The following is a 21,828-nucleotide window of genomic DNA, read 5'->3' as shown; positions in this document are numbered from 1 at the left end:
CCTCTGTAGGGGACTTCATCGTGTCCGACGCGGTGACCTTGATTCCTCTGTAGGGGACTTCATCGTGTCGGGCAAATGTTCTTCCTGTCCACCTTTTGTCATTTCCTTTCGTTGAGATGAGGAACCGTGGCGTTGTGAACGAGGTGCAGCGTGAGCAGCGCTTTAGCTACCCAGATAGCAAGCGGATCTGGGCCGTATATGGGCCGGAACTAAGCCACAAGTACCAGATCTGCTGCCTGGGTAGTGGGACCCAGACGAAGGCTTGGCTTGTCTGAATCCCAGAATAAACAAAGCAAGGAAAACAGGTCCGATAAGAAAACACTGATTAGTCTTAGAGATATAAACGATATAGAATGAACACACTCTGTCGCAGGTTCTGTGACGACTCTCGTTCCAGCGTTGTCCTCGGTCACTTGAAGGAGATCATGTGATGGGAAGCCAAAGTTTAAGAGCCTGATTTAAACGCCGTGAACCAACCATGATGATGAATGATCACTTCATGACCCATTTGCTTCTTATTAAGATGAATATTCCTTTAAAAAACCACAATGACTCCACCCCCTTCCCCCCCCGCCCCACACACACACCCCCTTACAAGACGTGCCTGTGACCCCGCCCCCTTCACTCTGACCATAGCTGGTACACGTTAAGTCATAGGCCGGCTCTGTATCACCTGCTGTTTAAGAAGTTTAGGGGAGGTGGCGGAGTGGTGTGCGAGCTGCGGCCCAGGTTGATTTAAGTGCCTTTAATAACCTTTCACAAACACTCAGGAGAGTGATGTAAACCTCGGCGCCTCCCATCAGAGTCCTCCTGGCCCCGCCTGGCCCCCCATTCATCATCCTGACACCGTCTGACAGCCACGCCGCCAACGCCACCGACTCTCCCTCCCTCCCTCTCCATCCCTCCATCCTACCCCCATTCACCTCGTCCCTCCCCCTCCCTCCCTCTCTCTCCATCCCTCCATCCTACCCCCATTCACCTCTTCCCTCCCTCTCCCTCCCTCTCTCTCCATCCCTCCATCCTCCCCCCATTCACCTCTTCCCTCCCTCTCTCTCTCTCTCTCTCTCCATACTCTTTCTCTCCATTGCGTATAGCATGTGCTCTTTCTTTGTATCTGTCTCTCTTTCTCTCTCTCTCTCCCTCCCCATAGATCCACCCCCTCTTTCCCCCTTTCTCCATACCCCCCCCCCCCCCCCGCCCCCACCTCCTCTCTACCGATGGCTAATAGAGATGCTTGCAGGCCTTTCTGACAGGGGAAAACAGCATTACAAGCGTTGAGGCCCCATACTTTTGGTGCCAGGATAGCATTGAGGGGGGCTGGTTATATTATGATCCATGTTTCATAACTAGATATGTTTGGGATGCCTTGTTACCTGGAGCTGTAACGTCACGAAGAGGCAGAAGGAACGTCTTAATCGGAATGCTTTTTTCAAATAGGGCCACTGACGTCACGACGCCTTTCAGAATCGTATCAATGATGTGCTTTCGATTACCCCTAGAACATGAGTCATTTCAGTTCCCTTGAATGTTGACTAAGAGACAGAGTGTCTGGGAGCAAAAAAATAGTAGTACTACTCTGTCATACACAAGGGTGCAAACTTTTTTGCAGTTTGTAATCCAGAATAGGTCATTTGTGTGATTAGTTCCACCACCTCCCTTGTAATTTCACCACCTCCCTCAACCTTTCACATAGCTGTGCTAATCTCATTTATGACAGGATGACCTCTCTTCAGGAGGTCGACACACCTAGACATGTCTCCCCTAGAATAACCATCCTTTGTTCCGTTGTCCCTGCAAGATTTACCGCCCTTTCTCATGTCACGTGTCTGTATTCTTGACCACTGTTGATAATGTCCGCCATTTAATGTGATGTGTACAGATGGGTTAGCGAATCACATCCCTGGAAGCGTCATACCTGTGTATTCCTTGAATATAAGGCCGCGCAAGACGAGCCTACTTCACTTCTGCTGGATGCCACTCACGTGCGTCAGTATGAAGTCCTTGCGCTTGTATGTTTTCTCAATAAATCAGACCTGACCTGTTTGAGCGAACCTTGGCAAATCCATTTTTACTTTAGATCAAATAATTCCCGTACAGATTTGTGTAGATCCGGTGAGTTTTTGAAATGGGGGGGTCTGTAATATTGAAATAAGAAAATGTCTTCTGAGTTGTCAAAAGAAAGGCGTCTTTGCTTGGGGACTATACTCTTGTCTAGCTATGCTAGCTATGGCTGTCTTGCTACAGTAGCTAGCACTTGTAGCCAGCTAGCTTAACGACGGTAGCTAGTGGCCCCTTAAGCTAGACATGGCACAAGCGCAGTAGCGCACTACTGCTCGCTCAAACTCCTGCACGTTGCTACCATCACCATAGCATCGAGTGCCCCCATCCTCCATGAGAATCTAACAACGGACCTGTTTTTCTGTTGTGCGATGGGAAAGTGGAGGGAAATTCTAGAGAAAGGCTTAAATAAAGGATTACACATGGCATGGCAAAAATCTGCCGGCTGTTGGACTTTCGATGTAGTCAACTAAAATCTTAGTATTAGTATTTAGTCGCTAAAATTAGACTAAAACTAGTTTGCTACAGGTTTCAGTAAGTGAGACCAAAAGCGGGATTAAAAGAGACACCAGCACCTGTAAAGATGCAGGGAGAAAATAAAAATACCAGTGCTTCCCACTGGCAGTGACAAATCCCTATATCCTCATGCTAAAATCCACTTTAAATCCACACTTTAAAGCTACATGAGAACTCGGCACTTTGGCGGCCCCTCTGGTCATGATAAAATCGGCACTGCGTTTAAAGAACCACACTTCCCACAATCCCCCACTCACTCGCTGTAATGATGGGGAAAAAGTGATAACAAATCTTGTGGTGGAAGCGGAAGTGACGCGTTTTGTGTGTCACAATATCAGGAAGACAACAAACACAAAGAAGGCCGGTATTTACCTGCATTGAAGCCATCCTTCCAGAAAGTCCATTGAAGTAGCTACAATCTTCCAATCACGTCTGCTCCACGCACGTTTATCATATTTTTTCCCATTATTAAAGCGAGTGAGTGGGGAATTGTGGGAAGCGTGGTTCTTAAAACGCAGTGCCGATTTTATCACGACCAGAGGAGCCGCCAAAGTGGCGAGATATCTCATGTGGCTTTAACACACAGAGACGAGTCACATCTCTAAATGAATCCATTCCGCTTTCATTGCGTGAGAACAGCCACATCTCTGAAAATCCACACCAGGTTTTGCTCGTTACCTTGGCGCGGTTACCTTGCAGTGAGAGAAACGCAGCAATTGGAATGGAATTTGAGATTAGAAAAAGTGGGAGGGCTAAAACTTATATTTTGAAATGAATGAATATGACGACCAACTACATTTAGGGGAATGTCTCTGGGCTGGCAGATGGGCTCAGTTGATCTCTATGTAGGTTTGTGGCACGAACCTCCACGCAGCACTGTGGGAAAAGCCTGTTTCATTACAAACTGCGCTCGTGACTAGCGAGTCGATCGGCTCACTTTCGCTTGCTGCCTTTTGACTGCCTGTCAATGCACGCGCACACAGATCCAGACACGCCTCCGCGGTATCAGACTTCCGCGCTCCATTGGCCCCAATCCCAATGTCCCCACTCACGGACTTATTGTCTTTCTATGTAAGTCGCTTTGATAGGCAGGCTCTCTACCCTCCCGCCACAAAAACATTTCTCATAAGATCTGCACAAATCCCGTAAGTGACTTATTCTGGAATGAAAACGGCGAATTTCGCCGAAAGGTGACAAGTTTGCATGCCTGTATAATACAATTCACATAGACAGTATGCAGTGTGTTTAACAACGGGTGTGTAGTCTTAAATAACAAAAAAGACAATCAGTGAGTTAAAACAACCTCAAATCTTGGTGACCGGGGGTGAGACATGATTCCATTAGTTCATGAAGGGGTGAGACATGATTCCATTAGTTCATGATGGGGTGAGACATGATTCCACTAGTTCATGATGGGGTGAGACATGATTCCATTAGTTCATGATGGGGTGAGACATGATTCCACTAGTTCATGATGGAGTGAGACATGATTCTATTAGTTCATGATGGGGTGAAACATGATTCTATTAGTTCATGATGGGGTGAGACATGATTCCATTAGTTCATGATGGGGTGAGACATGATTCCACTAGTTCATGATGGGGTGAGACATGATTCCATAAGTTCATGATGGGGTGAGACATGATTCTATTAGTTCATGATGGGGTGAGACATGATTCCACTAGTTCATGAAGGGGTGATACATGATTCCACTAGTTCATGATGGGGTGAGACATGATTCCATTAGTTCATGATGGGGTGAGACATGATTCCATTAGTTCATGATGGGGTGAGACATGATCCCATTAGTTCATGATGGGGTGAGACATGATTCCATTAGTTCATGAAGGGGTGATACATGATTCCACTAGTTCATGATGGGGTGAGACATGATTCCATTAGTTCATGATGGGGTGAGACATGATTCCATTAGTTCATGATGGGGTGAGACATGATTCCATTAGTTCATGATGGGGTGAGACATGATTCCATTAGTTCATGCCATTCACCGATAGCCCTTATCATCCACTGCCTGTTGAACATCACCAAAAAAAACAGGGAATACACCTTTACCGGTTTCTTTCATCGTGCCCTACGGGTGGTCCGGATTTTACACGGGGCTTCGACCCCAAGACAAGGGTGGTAATTGTGTTTCACCCAATCAAAGCTTATCAGAGATAAGGCCCCCTATAGAGATAAAGGAGATACCAGAGGTGTTAGGAACGGAGCACGGCCATGATTGCTGTTCCTCACTGTCGAAGTGGAGGGCCACTCTCTAATCACTGATCACAATCAATCCACCCACTCCGTCCACACTACTGCACACCAGCCAAATATTGTTGGAACACGCCCACACACTGCTACAACTAGGGCAGTATTTGATATATTGTCATGTGCGCATAGATTTTTGATCCATGGATGTCTCCTGAATCCCCATAAGCTATTTTAACCCATTAAACGAAATCTTCAGGCCTCAGGTAATGCAACTCATCATGTTTAAGTGCTGCTTGAAGCAGGTGTGCTACAGTACACACAATCAATGCATATGAAACCCCAATATGAGACTTAAAGGTGCTGTAGATAACATTTTACGACTCCTGATCGAGATACAAGTAGTACTAACATTGTAATACTATTGGCTTACAAGCCTTGTTAGAGGTGGGAACCAAACCTCAGACATCTCAGACTGAGATAACACAACATTAATTTAGGACCCATCAAAAATATTAAATAGATAAATTCATAATCAATATTTTTTGTGGGGGAAGCAATACTTTTATTCCGCACCTTTCTAAAAGCTCTGTGGAGGCCAAAAATTTTTAATAATTCATACTATCTAGAAATGTTATCTATTGCACCTTTAAGATCACCGAGGCATGTTCATGGTGCCGACTGCAGAGTTTAGCGGTGGTTCTAATTACGCTGTCAGTACATTATACCAACAGTGTGGGCGTATTTCACAGATCACGGTGTTCCTGAGAACCCTCATCTTCATGAGTTATGTGTCGCACGCGCACGCCGTATGTGTCATGTGTGAATCCATCCGTGGACTCCATGAGAGCCCCTTTCTGTGGGCGTCTGGCGGTGGAGCAGGAAATGATGACAAGTTAGCGGAGCCCTCAGGGCGGCCTGCACCCCCCCTGGTGGTAGCCCCTGTGTACACCGCGTCCGGGCAGCACTTACTGTAGATGCGTTGACCTCCTTCGGTGCGATCCGCTGGAGAAAAAGTGCATACCAGAGAATCTCGTTTAGCAGCTGGCAGGCACCATTTCAGCCACAGATGCCAAGCTTGGAGCTATGATGCTTGGCTGCATTTCTCCCATGTCCCCCATGTCGTCTGTAAAACGTTGTAGGCCTAAGTTTTCCCAGATATCTTGTTTTTAGCGATTGACTGATGATGAATGTTTTAAGCGAGTCATTTTCATACACCCTAAAACTACTTATGTAGCCTAGTTATTGTCTGGCGGCAGCCTTACCTCACTGCTACAGCAGCCAGTGTATAAGGATAGATTGTTATTTGAAATCTCTGTTTTCCTCATGCTGTTTTATTGGCAGTTTTTTTCTTCCTTACATTTTCGGGTTTTTTCCGTTTTCTCCCAATTTGGTGGCCAATTACACCCGACATATTGTCCAATTTCCCCCGTTGAAGATTCGTCACACAACACCGCGGTCCGTGGTACGAATTGGAGAGAGACAACTGCTCGGAGAGAGAGCGTGTTGCCGCGAGCGTGACACCAGACGGGGTCGCTGTAGCGAGACGAATCTTCGAGCCGAGATAAGCTACGGGAAACGCCCTCGGGGAGCGTCTACGCGACGCGCTGCTCGCTGTAGGATGCGTCCTCATTCGGGTCTGGCGACGCCGTGATGTGAACCCCGCTCGTCGGTGAGCATCCACACACGAGGACGACACGTTCGACTGCTACACCACTGCGGACCACTTTGGGGTTTGAATAGCTAAGAGAAGCTGACCCTTAATGTAGCCTACTGCATAAAGTACTAGGGGTGTTTATGAAAGCCCTTCAATGCCTTCACACCCTATTGCTCATCTCTATATTACTGTTACTATAAAGTTACTATAAAGCGAGCAACTTGACATTTTGATTCTGTGCTTTTTCTCCCACTGCAGAAGCTCATGGTAGAACACGTATATTAAACTAATCCATAAAACCCAGACTCTCCAAAGGCATGTGACAAAAAAACAGCTAGAATGAGAATATCTTCTTCAATGACCATCCAGTTGGGATTAATTCAGGCAGACTAGCCTCTCACGACACATAGAGGTTCTTGAGCATGAGCGCGAGGACAAATCGTTCCAGAAATCACACTGGTCCTCGGGACCAATTGGAGTCAAATCTCTTTGGAGTGTGGCGTCGCAGGGTGATGTGATGTATAGCCGCTACTAGCCTTGAAATCAGGCGTGGTTGTTTTTGTTTTTTTCGTCTACTCTTGTAGAGATTAAATACTTCTATGAAGTGGTGTGTGGATGGGACTGCTTGATGGTCTCAGAATTAACAAAATCCAAAGTGCACGTGACAAGAGAAAATCCATCCCATCCGTTGTTTGACCTTCCAGAGTTTAGAAAAAAATCAAGACAAATGCCTCCCTCAGGTTCATGAACCGACCAGAGAGATCTGGTGTCCAGCCTGGAACCGGTCTGAAGAACAACCTTAGATGAACAATACCCTGTCTCCATTTCCACTCATACTCTCCCTTCTCTCCTCCTCCCCCTCCTCCTCCTCCTCCTCCTCCTCCTCTCTCCTGCAGAAAGGGAATCAGCTGGTCAAGACGTCGGGCAGCGCGGAGCTCCAGCCTGGCTCTCTGGACGTCTCCCTGGAGTCCCTGAACAAGCTGAACCTCAGCAGCAGCGCCGGGCTGTTCCCCGGGGCGGAGCCGGGGGGCGGCGGCGGGGCCCCGCGGTCCGGGGGCCGCGCCGGGGACGAGCCCGCCTCCTCCTCCAGCCTCTCCGGCAAGGCCGGCCCGGACCGCGCCGGGGGCTCGCTCAGCGACTCGCTCTACGACAGCTTCTCTTCCTGCACCAGTCAGGGCTCAAACGATGTGTAGGGGCGACAAACACACACACACACACACACACTCAGAAAGAACGCGGAGACTTGTGTGTTATCTCCACCAACTAAGCACTTATAGAACAGTGGTGAGGTCATAAGATAAGGACCAGTCTGTCTGCCCCACCAAGGACTGAGCACACTGCTGTAGCCTGGCTTGAAGTGTGGGAAGCAATAACAACTTGGTCTTCTTTGGATTTGCAGTTATATCTTGATCCCCATGGGGAACTTTGTATCATTGCACTGTAACCATTACTGTACACAGTTTTAAATTTGTAAGGGTCTGAAAGTTACATTTTATTTTAAGACACAATCGAGTGATAATATAACCAAATTAAACCAATCATCTCATGCACCGGGTGAGAATGGTTCATTTTGCCTGTCGGTGTGAAGCAATAGCGTACTTTAAAAATAAATAAAAAATCATAATTTGCTGTCAAATCAATTAATAGTTGATGGTTATTGATTATCGTTACCTTTTGTTACCTCAATCAAAATGGGAACAATGTTTTGTTATTTTGTTAAGTGACTTATGTGAAGTCCTCAAACCATTTGCTCAAACTTAAATTTTAGACTGCTAGTAGGTTTTTTGCATCATGTATGAAGTGTCCCAAATACACCAATGCATTTATTTATTTTTTACCAGCAAATACTTTGAAATGAACCTTGCATTATGGTTCTTATAACTATGACTATGATAATGACAATGCTTTATAGCAGCACGCTATGTCAACTGAACTATAGATGCTGTTTCATAGGTACTTATCAATACATCTCTATTGCATTTTGGTCACTCAATACTATGTGTGAACAAGAACCCAGTGTCTGAATGGTACAGCCGTACAGCAAAAGACACATTTTGTGGCTTAAAAAATCATATTGCAAAAAAGGTTGGTGGTAGTAGCTCAGGGAAAATACAACACTAATATTTATAGTCAGTAATCATGTTAAGAAGGTATTGACACATGCAAATGGAATGTTGACTCATCACGACAGAAGCGAGGATAGTGACTCTTGTAGCATGTACTTTACCTGACATTTTGAAATCTTGGTTATGCTGTCTAGTTGTATATTTTGTGTGTATAAATAAATGGTATAAGTTTATATCAGTACGGGCATTGCTGATTGGTATATGCAAATATTAAAAAATGTGTGTTATGTTTGCCATCCAGCCTTGTTCGTGGGTCTACTGTTGGCTATGTGTTGTCTCCTCGTCTATGAAATTCTATAGGAGTTTCTAATAAGAATGGGTTTGTGTTCATTGAGAGCTAATACTGAAACCGCTATCACTTTATCATAGAGCCTATCTGAGCTTAGGTCAAATCATGCCAAAATGATGTAATTTGGAAACCTGGTGCTAATCGAGAGAGCTGGCTTTGCTTTGTCGTTTCAAACTTTTCTATGAGACTGTTAATATGTATGAAGAGAGTCTTACAAAAGACTTGTGTATTTTTCTAGATGTCGAGTAGTCTATTTATACCCTGCCTTTTGTACATCCAACTGTATAGTAGCGTAATTGTCATAATTCACCTCTCTCCTTAATAATTCCTTGTTCCTTTATAAAGAGTGTTACCAGCAGTGTTACTTGGGTAATTATGTGTGCAATTTGGGCTGTTACTCTAGACTTTAATGCTATATTTTATGTTATAATTTTCCTAAATAAATATGAGAAACTGTTTCCTATTTCAAATTCAGTTAGCTTTCTCTTGTGTTTATTTGTGTGTGCGTTCGTGTGTGTGTGTGTGCGTGTGTGTGTGTGTGTGTGTGTGTGCGCGCGTGCGTGCGTGCGTGCGCCCGCGCGCTAATGAGAGAGAGAGAGAAAGTTGGAAGTGCATGTAGGAACTCAAACTTACTTGGTAATAGAAATAGAATACGTATTCTTTGGATTCAGTGGATGGCAGTCCCTGGAATTGTGCTCAGAGTAGGAATGGCACACCGCGTGACCTTCTACTGAAATACTGACAGGCAATAAAATATTAGGCCTAGATGATAAAATAAATTCGAGTGAAACGCACCATTTCCTCATACGATGGTTCATAGGCTACAGGATTGATTACCAATGGTGCCTTTGAGCACAGTGGGTCTGGGCCTTCACCTCGCATGGTGGACAAAACAAAATGAGGGATTGGATCAACTTAACTCATTTTAACAGGCTATTTAGTGCCTACACGGCAGGGAATTTATAACAATTACACTATTGATGGGTAATTATATGAGTATAAACACAAGTAATTAATTAAACCACACAAGACTGGGTTCTAGTCTCTCTCTCTCTCTCTCTCTCTCTCTCGCTCTATATCTTGAGTGGAAGTTGAATAGCGGCTTGCCATAGTGATAACAGATGACACATGATTTGCCAGAGGTGCATGCTTGTCAATTAAGTAGTCCTACTATACAAATTGTGAGCAATTATGAGTCAATAAGTATTTGCGTCTTGTTGGCCGATCGAGTGATTTACGGCATGCACTCCTCTCAGATGTATGAGCAGCTTTCGTCACGTGGTCTGTCTTTTCCTCCTCATCCCAATTTCTCTCCAGTTGCGCACAGAAGTGTGTCCTCTCTGCAGGGCTCAGCGTTGCGCATCACATTCCACCCAGAATGGTGTCGCTCACATCTATTCTACCGATGCCTGAATGTGTCCTGCTCTAGTCTGAAGTTCGCCTGGTCTAATGTTTTCCCTTCAAGAGTCAATTGGGAGAGGATGCGGCTTCTCATTTTCGCAACTTTATTTGGAATTTTTCAACACACAGGTATGCAAAACTTCGGCGGCGTCGCTGTGGCTTGATGCGGTTGATCTGGTCCCCATTGGCTCCTAAATTCATTGTATCGGGTTTAATGCCCTCAACTTTGGACCCCGATGTGTAAATATTGGCCAGCGGAAAATGTGTTTTCAAATAAGTCATGGTCCGTAGGTGGCAGGGAATTTACACTGTTGCATTTTCCCGCAAGTCCGTCGGTCTAGGAGTGAATAAACGTTTAACTGATGCTCCCGTAAGGGTCCCTGAATTAATAGGGAGGTATCCTACAGTAGCCTATACACAGGCTTATATTAACAACAGCTTCTAGGCTGCACTATATTATCTGTCAAAAAGACTATTATTAAATGCTCACCCCTGTAGGCTACTGATGATTAGAAAGATTGATCTATTCCCTTGCGACAAGCAGTTGCCAGAAACGTTTTCTTGGCAGGGCTATATAGTCTGACTTTAGTCCCTCATTTCAAAATCTCATCCATGGCTTAGCTAAGAAATAACACATTGATTAGCTATAGAATGTAATTCCACACATTCTAGACAGCTTGCTGTGTTTCATCAAGCTATCCACAGAGTGAGCTGTTCAGATGAACACCATGAATCAACAGCTGTCTGGTGCGCTATTCACTAGCCTGAATACTGACTAGAGGAAGGATAGACACATTTCTTCTTATGAATGATGATGATTACCTGTCAGATAAATCACACCCCGTTGAACCGGGTGAAATAGACAAGCAAATAGTTTTGCTTTTGTTTTATTTAGCACCAAAAATAAGGGATCTCTTATGATGAGTCTCAAGAACCCATTTTGGAACCTTCTATCTAGAGCGGATGAGCTTTTTGTGAATCAGTGACACCGCTACTCCCCCATTTGACAGTAAATGCTGCTATATTGCTTGATTACTCTGCAGTTGAGTTTTTTAAACAATCAGTTTGCATCTTAAAGTTATAGAGTAGCCTATAATTTTGTTTCCTTTTCGATTTAATGTGTGCCTGATGACGCTATCAGAGTTTACTGCCATCAATTTGAAAATTAAAGCAGTGTTTCTATCTGTCAGTGGGAATTAATCACCTGAAGCAGAATTTGAATAGGAAAGAAAATCTTTTAGACAGATGTTTGTGGGGGATGTCTTTCTCAGTATCTGTCTCTCCACTAACTGGATGTGGGCATACTGCTTTTGAACAATTCTGTTGCAGAAGTAGTTTGTGATATTGCTTTTGTGATGAGATTACCTTCTATGAGACCCGTAATTGTCCTCTTGGTCTGGATGGGTAGATGGTTCGGTTTAGGGGGTTCAATCACCCTCCTGACGACAATAGCGCCCAACAACAACAATGCAGGTCTCTTCATGGGAACAACAACAATGCAGGTCTCTTCATGGGAGAGGATTGTAAGCAGATGTCCTCTGGGTTTAATCGTAGACCCTTTAGGGTGGTTCTAATCGTAGACCCTTTAGGGTGGTTCTAATCGTAGACCCTTTAGAGTGGTTCTAATCGTAGACCCTTTAGGGTGGTTCTAATCGTAGACCCTTTAGGGTGGTTCTAATCGTAGACCCTTTAGAGTGGTTCTAATCGTAGACCCTTTAGAGTGGTTCTAATCGTAGACCCTTTAGAGTGGTTCTAATCGTAGACCCTTTAGGGTGGTTCTAATCGTAGACCCTTTAGAGTGGTTCTAATCGTAGACCCTTTAGGGTGGTTCGATGGAGACCGACAGTCCTTCAGGATCAGGAAATGGTTGATTGTGAGTTGCAAAATGATACGTACAAAATGGTGTGCCCTAGCCTACTTGATTGTTGTCCCAACTTTATTTCAGCTATGACGTTGAGTTTGAAAACATCAGGGGTGATCCTGTTTGTTTCACGGTAATCAGTGATAAGTGTGATCTGGTTGTGGTGGGCTATTTGTTCCACTAATGCTTATACAGAAACATGTTTAAAGCTTCTTATCATACACTGATACTCTATCTGCATCCATATCTGCATCCATACTGACAAGTAAAAATGACAGTTCTAGGAGGCGTATGTAAGGCTAGCTTCTGGAGAGAGCAGTGTTAAGTTCCAGGCTTTTCGCTAGGTATTCAGTGTGAAGTCTAGGTTTAATTCACTAAAACACTCCAAATAGCGGCCCTTTTCAGATACCATTCAATAGACATGAAAGGGACCTTCTCATCATCTCTGGAGATGCACCGCTCTCTACAACTTGGCAGCTGTTGTTGGAGATCACATAGATCAAAAAAAGCACTTATTCTTGATTGAGTTGGGGAAGGAAACAAAAATGCTTTTTCTCTGCTGTCAGGGGACCATAGCTCTTCTTTAAACCCACAGAAACAACTCTGCTATTATTGTAAGTGACCCTGCTGTGCTGCCTCTTCTGTATGTCACCCAGTATTGCCGCCGCGCCTTTTTTGTTGTTGTAACCTTGCCGTTCTTGTGCACCCCCCCCCCTCCACACACACACACACACACACACACACACACACACACACACACACACACACACCTCGACAGGCCATGCTCTCCAGATACAGTGCTATCAGTGTGAGGAGATGAAGCACAACGACTGCTCCACCCCGGAGTTCATCGTCAACTGCACCGTCAACGTCCAGGACACGTGCCAGCGAGAGGTCTTGGTGCGAGAGGATGGTAGGCAACGTTCAGTAGAATCACCTTACTGTAGAATCACCTTACTGTAGAATCACCTTACTGTGTAGAATCACCTTACTGTAGAATCCCCTTACTGTAGAATCACCTTACTGTAGAATCACCTTACTGTAGAATCACCTAACTGTAGAATCACCTTCCTGTAGAATCACCTTACTGTACAATCACCTTACTGTACAATCACCTTACTGTAGAATCACCTTCCTGTAGAATCACCTTACTGTAGAATCACCTTACTGTAGAATCACCTTCCTGTAGAATCACCTTACTGTACTCGGTTCGACGCGACGGCCTCCGATAGCCTACCGCATCTGAGAAACACAGCTGTTTGTTTGACCCAGGGCCGTGTGCCGGACTATGCCCAGGCTATCAGTGTGTATTAGTATCTAAAGTAGGGGTCTCAAACTCCCGCCCCACCCCTCCATCCGGCCCGGGACATGATGTCAGAAATATAATGTAATCCGGCCCGTAAAATAATTTCTTGTAAACGGCGCCGGCAGGCAGGCCTACAATGCGAAATTCAAGTCTCTGAAAACGTGCATGGGCCAAATGCTGCACGCGAGGTGAACGCTGCATACAGTCACAGGTGCAATCAATCAATCAATCAATCAATCAATCAGCACGCGACTATGAACGGAACAGCTGTTTTCATGGTTAACTCACGTTAGGAACACAGACGGTTCCAAGAAAGATGGACATTGCAGTATTTTTTGTGGAGCTCAATGGAAATGCTACCTGCCTGATATGCAAGAAAAGAGTCGCCGTTCTAAAGGAATATAATGTCAAGCGTTATTCATTATTAAACATGGAGAACAGTCGTAGGGAGACGAGAGGAGAAAACACAGCTGAGAGGGCAACGTCTCAGCAGTCTTTCAAGATAAGTCTGTCATGAAAGAATAGTAGCCTACAAATGTATTCAAGTGTCTGGCAAGAAATGGAAACAAACTTCAACTTTAATAAATGCAAGGAGAGGTCCAGGGCAGGCCTAGTGATGCATCTTGCAGCTAAAATGGAATAAAGTACAAATGTAGGATATTCAAGATAAAATAAAAGTAAGGAAAAAAGATTTGCACTAACTGTTAAAATGTATTAAAATGTATAGAAACCGGTTTGAATCTGTATGATGAAAATTATGTTATGGTATAGTCTTGCAACATTTAGAGACTGACTTGTGAGTCTAGTTATGGAAATGAAAAATGACATCTTCAGAAATATTGCACTTTCTTATAGTAAGTAGTACTTGAAGTTGACATTGAAGTGGCCCTCCTATGAGTTAACGATACCAGAAGTGGCCCCAAGCCAATTTGAGTTTGAGACCCCTGATTTAAAGCGTCCATTTTGAAGGTTGATAAAAACATGGGCTGCCAACAGAGCAGCCACATCAGTGACGGAGGAAAATGAATGTTGTCTTTGATAATCCTGACACATAATGTGAGTATGATACCAGGAGTCCAACTAATTATATTCATTTGTAGCAGAATTTGTCTTAATTATGAAATTGCAAACTACCACAATATTATTAGTGGAAGCAGGTGCTCACATAACGTGTAACTGATATTGTGAAGACATCTGTCGCTGAGTTTTTTTCCCAGGGAAAGTCCTTGGCTTTCACCCTCAGACCAGAGTACAGGTCCCAGGATCTGAAGCACAGCGCAAGGCAAAAACTACGTTCATTTTCACTAGAACTAATATACTTAAACACTTAGTCTTAATTTAAATGCTGAATATGTGAATTCAAAGTACCCAGATCGTTTCCTAATCTTTTACACCCATACCAAGTGCATGTACCATAGCTGTATATTCTATATGAACCCCAACTCTAGCATTTCTATCTCCTTAGCCAATTTAAAGAGCTAAATCTCTTTACTGTGGAAAAAAATCTGATTGTCATGCATTCAGATTCAGACTACTTGCGTTTGATAGGGATACAAAGGAGCACTGATTAATCATTAGATGTATTGTCAGTTCTGTCAAACTCAATAGCTGTAATCAATCCCAATAATTGCCTTCTCTCTCTTGACGACCTGTCTTTACTTGATAAAACACCGGCACCTACCGATTGTCACCCTGTCGGAGAGCTAAAAAAAATATAATTATCTTAATAACAGAAAGAGCTCAAATGTGCGTGCGTAATCTGTTTTTTTTATCAACTCCTTTGCACCATGACCCATGAATCTTAACTTTTCCCCTTGAAGATGACTTGGGTGTCCGATCATCCAGGTCACCTTGGTATAGTTAGTATTCAAAGAGTGACACTATTTCCCCACAGGGGTTGATTCCATTCCACGGTCTTAATTTATCTAGACAGACAGCTCTTCCCCACACAAGCTCTCCTACACCCTGCTGTTTGAGGACTAATCGCACCCCAAAAACGCTACAGAATCCTTCCCTCATGTGGATCTACTCTCTCCGCTCCACAGTTAGAGACCGCTTTAACGTTGTAACCCAGATAGCAAGCGGATCTGGGCCATATACAGGCCAGATCTGGCCCTTGTGGCTTAGTTCCGGCCCATATATGGCCCAGATCCGCTTGCTATCTGGGGATGCTTTAATGACCATTGAATTTGGTCATGCCATGGTACAAATGATAGCTACATTCACTCTGTCAATATGATGGGTAACAGGTAACTAGGTAGAAAAATGAACCACTCCCCTAAACGTATCTTCCATTGAACACTTGCAGTTGCGTAATCGGAGGCGTCGCTTCCCAGATATCAAGCGGATCTGGGCCATATATGGGCCGGAACTAAGACACAAGTTCCAGATCTGGCCTGTATATGGCCCTGATCGGATTGCTGTCTGGGTTTCTCCCGCGAGCACTATTGTTTGAGAGAGCGCTCTCGATATCCTGATCCTGATGGTGTCTCTCCTCGCGTCTCCCCAGGCGTGTACTACAGGCAGGCCTGCGCCTCCTCCGGCGCCTGTCTCATCTCCTCGTCGGGATACCAGCACTTCTGCACGGAGAAGGTCAAGTCGGTGTGCATCACCTGCTGCAGCACACCTCTGTGCAACGGGCCGAAACAGAAGAAGCGTCCGTACCCGTCGGCGGCGACCCTGCTGACGCCCCTCCCCTCCCTGCTGGTCTCTCTGGCGCTGGTCTCTCTGACCTAGAGGCTGGCGGGCGGGGGTACCTCTTCCCGGGACTGAAGGGGGGTGTCGCCCTGATATGCCGTGTGAGCATATCAGGGCAATGTTGTTGTTGTTGTTTTTCGGACCGGTAGCTTGCGTCGCCTCCCTCGGTCTACCCCCAAAGGTACCTCCACCTCCTCCTCCACCGCATCCACCTCCCCCACCTCCTCCTCCTCTACATCCACCTCCCCTACCTCCTCCTCTTCCTCTACATCCACCTCCTCCTCCACATCCACCTCCTCCACTACATCCACATCCACCACCTCCTCCTCTACATCCACATCCACCACCTGCTCCTCTTCCTCTACATCCACCTCCTCCACATCCACCTCCTCCACCTCCTCCTCTACATCCACATCCACCACCTCCTCCTCCACATCCTCCACCTCCAGCTCCTCCTCCTCCACCTCCTCCTCCTCCACATCCACCTCCTCCAGCTCCTCCAGCTCCTCCACCTCCTCCTCTACATCCTCCTCCACCTCCTCCACCTCCAGCTCCTCCACCTCCTCCTCTACATCCACATTCACCACCTCCTCCTCTTCCTCTACATCCCCCTCCTCCTCCACATCCATCTCCCTCACCTCCTCCTCTTCTCTACATCCCCCTCCACCTCCTCCTCCTCCACATCCATCTCCCTCACCTCCTCCTCTTCTCTACATCACCCTCCACCTCCTCCTCCTCCACATCCATCTCCCTCACCTCCTCCTCTTCTCTACATCCCCCTCCTCCTCCTCCTCCAACTCCTGACTCAGCTCTCCAGAGCTTACCGGTCACCAGTCACATGCTTGTGTGAAGCAGGTTTTAATGCGGCCAGCGCCCCCTGCCAACACCCCCGGTCAATAATGATTAGCAATCAGATGAGAGCACACAGGTGAATTAGCATCTCGACATCGCCGGACCTTAATTCCTCCGTTATGGATGTGAAAGAGATTACACAGAGATTACATCACGATAACAGGCGTTAAACATTATGTTGTATGCGCGGATCTGCATTATTGACAGATCCTACACAAGTTCTTTATGAGAAAAGAGGACTTGAAGGATATCCGCGGATGAAACTAACCGTGTCGCGTAAACGTAATTGAATGTTTTGTTTCCTCATAATCATCATTGACAGAACATTGTGACGTTTGGATTTAGTTGACTGCCTTTTAGGGATTTGCCTGAAGTTTGTTGTTTTTCGTTTCAGCAAGTTAAAATGTAACAGTTCTACCAAAAATGCAAGCCAGTTTTTATACTACCCTATAAGATATGCCAGAAAGATTTAAGTTAGAAATGAATGATACTTGTGGTAGTTCACAGAGTGCCATATTGTTTATATCTGATGGAGAACATGAAGGAAATATAGCTACTCTTTCAAACAAGTGGGGAACATATGGACTATTCATATTTTGACAGTAAACGTCAGCTTTGGCATATTGTTCAAAAATGAAGTGGTTACACATATTAATTCATAAAGCTGACATTTCAGTGCAGGGGAGCCTACCCAGATAGCAAGCGGATCAGGGCCATATACAGGCCAGATCTGGCCCTTGTGGCTTAGTTCCGGCCCATATATGGCCCAGATCCGCTTGCTATCTGGGTAAGATTATATGTTAATGAGAAGTGAAAAGTGCTAATGTTACTGTCTGTCAGGTAGGGAAATAGCCTGGATTCTGCTGAGAGATGACAAACCAGCCTTTCAGTGTCACCACTCATTAGGCATAATATAATGTTTGGTTAATATCCATTCTGCAACATGCGTCTATATCAAACCATGCCACTCTGTATCTTATTGTAAGTATCCGCAAAACTACTAGCGTATAGTGAAGTACTCAGTACATGAGGAATTATACGTACAGCAGGCCACCTTGGAAGAATAATAGGGCGTCATACGTACTATAAAATACTAGCACACACACTCTTATTAGTTGTCAAATGGCAAAGATCTTGGAGGCAGAATGCTTCCTTCCACATGATCACAAACCATGGATCATCTACCCCCGTGAGGAAATCGTGATGAAGCCTGAGTTTCTACCAAGCGCACACAACTGAACGAGTGGAACTGAATGAGACGGGACTTTACACAACCCCTTTGCAAAAAGGCTATGATGAAACATGTACATATAAGACTGAAAGGATATTTATTTCATGCAGTGTGTCTTTCGCGTTTCTCGTACCATGGATTTTGAATCACGTTCAGTAACAGCTTTACACTAGCTTTAATGGAGGTACCAGTATTCTTGATTTGATTTTCTATGTTCTGTATTATCTATTGTCGGTGTGAATTATCGCCCTACCGCTTAAATGCCGTATTGGTTAAAAGTAGAGTAACCTGCTAACGAAAAATAAATAAGCTTATAGGGGCGATAAGCTTTTCACAGTATTATGAAGAAGTCATTTCAATCCATTTGAGAAAGGGTAATAATAGGAAGCAGATGTACAGTGAAATGAACTTTCATCTCTGAAATTAAAATGATATGATCTGAAAGACAGTTATTTGCCCCTCATAATTTGATGTTTTATTGAACAAGATTGATAGAGAGTCAGTAGGAGGGAGGATATACAGCAGGTCATTTTAATGGTCTCTACATTGATTGGTCTTCTGTGAAGAGTAATTGTTTTCTGCTTATGTGAAATACTAATAAAGAGATGTGGCCAAATGTTTCTTTTTTTTCCATCTGAATTATATTCACAATGAATGAAAAGACTAAACATGCACACAACTGTTTAACACTCATTTAATTCCCTTCTGCTCAAAACAACTCTAAAAGTAACCTTAAAATAAAGAAGACCAGGAGAAACTCAGTTGTTCTATTAGGAAGGGAGGGATCAGGTCAGGTCCACACCTTGAAGGGGGGGGGGGGGGGGATGGGGGGGGCAAAGGGGGCGATAGCCGATGTTTAAATGAGAGGGAGCAGCGAGGGAGAAACGGAGAATCCCCAGCTTCTAGTCTGACTTTAAATTGCACTGACCTTCACAAGCTGGAAAAGCCTTATTACCCGGCCGAGATATGGATGCTGGCAGCGAGCCCGCCATTATTCCACCGGCTGAAAAAAATGGAAATCCGTTCAAAAGGGCCAGACCTCCAGTGGTCTCTCCACCCAGATAGCAAGCGGATGTGTAATGATTCTGGGCCATATATGGGCCGGAACTAAGCCACAAGGGCCAGATCTGCTCTGTATATGGCCCAGATCCGCTTGCTGTCTGGGCAGCGGTCTCTCCAGCGGAGGTCTCTCCATGTCTCATCTCGGTAGCCTCGTCGGAACCAGGAGAAGGGATGTAGGCAGAGTGGATGTTATTGGTGTGCTTTATTCAGCTGACAGCTGAAATCTCTCCCCTAAGTCATTTGATTCGACCACGCCCCGATTTCCAATGGCCACAGCGCCTATTGCAACTGGATAATAAACTGTCCTTTTCAGATTATGTACATCAACATTGTTCTCATACTACAGATTGGGGTACATGGACGGTAACTGGACTGCACTTAAATAGCACAGAGCTTTACAATGGCCTCTCATTCACACACGCATTCACACACCAATGGCGGCAGCTGCCATGCAAGGCGCTAGCCTGCTCATTGGGAGCAATTTGGGGTTCAGTGTCTTGCCCAAGGAGACCTCGACATGTGGACAGGAGGGGGCGGGATTCGAACCGCCGACCCTACGATCATTGGACGACCCGCTCTACCTCCTGAGAGAACGTAGGCTTGATATGGTGCTCTTACTGTAAGTACAGATCGTATCCATCGGGTCTGCATCGTGTACCGGGGAAAGGTCGTGAGCTCTGGAGATCTGTAAATTAGGCCTAAATAAACCAGCCCTCACACTGAAGTTTCATTCAATGCTAGTCACGTTCACAAGACTCCCTCCTCGACTTTGCAACTTCGCTGTAGGTTACAACAAGAGTGGGTGGAGCGTGGGGGTGTTAGCTTGAGTGACATGACCTCAGCTAGCCTACTTCAAAACGTGTTTCTTAGGGACAGGAAAAGGACCTTAGCTCTCTCTCTAAATACGGCTGGCTATGGGAAATGACTTGCAGTTACAAAGCGGTATTCATCATACTGGGGTTGGAGATATTTTCCCCTTTGAGCCATAGAATATCTTTCTAGTTTGAGTCTGTACACGGTACAATATGGACACTGTCTTCTTCACGCATGACTGAGCTTAGGGGTGAGCAATATCTGATCGGCGTGCGCGCGCGTGTGTGTGTGTGTGTGTGTTTGTCGTAAGGCTGGATGAATATTGCTTGAGAGATTGCCAGCGTGGCACAGTTTACATTGTTCTCATGAAAGTTGGCAAGGAAAGCGAGAGATAAAGCCTTACAGGGCGTGATTAAAACTACTTGGAGAGCGAGAGGAGAACAGTAGAACCAAGAACTCCTCCGTTCAGATTCACTCCTCACTGTTTCACTCAGAGAGAGGTCTGACCTCTTTCTTCGAGGCATAACAAGACACTTTTTGGGAAAGTGGAGGGTGGAAAGGCCTTCTCACTCCATAAACCCTCTCATCTCAAGTAGGGCTGTTTAAAACTATTAAATGTTTCTTTTTTTTATTCTGTAAGGATGTGCAAATATTTTATTTGGTTCTCTATTGTCTTTAGATGGCAGGTAGGATAACACTTCGGAACCCAGATAGCAAGCGGATCTGGGCCATATACAGGCCAGATCTGGCCCTTGTGGCTTAGTTCCGGCCCATATATGGCCCAGAATCATTACACATCCGCTTGCTATCTGGGAAAGATGCTATTGAATGAGTGGTATATAAGTAGCGTTTTGCAGCCTTGAATTCAGTTGGCAGTGGAGTGCACACAGCATACTGCAGCAGGAAATTACACATGAATTACATTTCAGAAAAGCATATCACGCTCAAGTCACTCAGCGAGTGCTGATTCACCAGGCTTCATCTCATCTCAAGTAAAGGGGTCAGCAACACTTGGTGTAGTGTTATGGCCCCACAGAACCCTAGAAGAGGCCAGGGCACGGGGCAGCAAAAGACAAGGAGGTTGGATAAATAAAATATAGACTGGTCTGAAGAATATCATGTTTTTAAAAGGCGTTGGTCACACTTGACAATAAGGGTCACAAAAAACATTGGTTAACTGTTAACTAATGCTTATTTAGGGTTAGGTTACTAATGTTAATTAATACCTTAGTTAAGGTTAGGGCTAGGGTTAGGGTTAGGTGAGTTAACCTTAGTTAACATAAATAACATTAGTAAATGGTTAATAGAGACATTAATTAACTGTTACTTAATGCTTAATAATGCAGTAACTAATGCATATTAATGTACCCTTATTGTAATGTTAACAAGGCTTTTTGGTGGAAAGGTCCAATACTTTGCTGGCTCATTCAATCAATGGTTTTAAGCATCTGTTGCTACTGTAGGAAGTGTCTGAGAACCTAATTGATGGCCTCTTAGATAGCAAGCGGATCTGGGCCATATACAGGCCAGATCTGGCCCTTGTGACTTAGTTCCGGCCCATATATGGCCCAGAATCATTACACATCCGCTTGCTATCTGGGCTGTGATCTCTTTATCCAACAAAGACATTCTGGACGACAGTTCATTTGTTCGGCTTCCCCCAGAGCTGCGGTATATTGTGGTATATTTAGACTAGGGCTAGCCACCAGAGAGGTTTAGCAATCCTAACCATTTAACGTCTCAATATG

At 44.9% G+C, this 21,828-nt stretch overlaps 2 protein-coding genes across 4 annotated transcripts in view; both read left to right on the top strand.

Moving 5' to 3' along the window:
- Window positions 1-9,331, top strand: part of LOC311316143 (nck-associated protein 5-like) — a gene marked incomplete at its 5' end in the record, with an annotated part of 135,426 nt that extends 126,095 nt beyond the window's left edge. For all 3 annotated transcript variants that reach the window (XM_084446927.1, XM_084446926.1, XM_084446928.1), the window contains one exon: window positions 7,339-9,331. In XM_084446927.1, coding sequence (XP_084303053.1) covers window positions 7,339-7,635 — 297 coding nt within the window. In that variant the 3' untranslated portion in view covers window positions 7,636-9,331. The remainder of the gene's footprint in view (window positions 1-7,338) is intronic.
- A 1,007-nt stretch (window positions 9,332-10,338) lies between these two features.
- On the top strand, window positions 10,339-16,161 carry LOC311315840 (ly6/PLAUR domain-containing protein 1-like; the record flags this gene model as incomplete). Its single annotated transcript, XM_084446537.1, has 3 exons — window positions 10,339-10,387; window positions 12,898-13,032; window positions 15,935-16,161. 3 exons carry the CDS (start codon window positions 10,339-10,341, stop codon window positions 16,159-16,161), a joined length of 411 nt encoding a protein of 136 aa, XP_084302663.1.
- Window positions 16,162-21,828: the final 5,667 nt, after the last annotated feature.

This window comes from Borostomias antarcticus, assembly GCF_949987555.1.
Source record: "Borostomias antarcticus genome assembly, chromosome: 12".
Classification (NCBI taxonomy): Eukaryota; Metazoa; Chordata; class Actinopteri; order Stomiiformes; family Stomiidae; genus Borostomias; species Borostomias antarcticus.
This window is presented reverse-complemented; position numbering and strand designations above follow the sequence as displayed.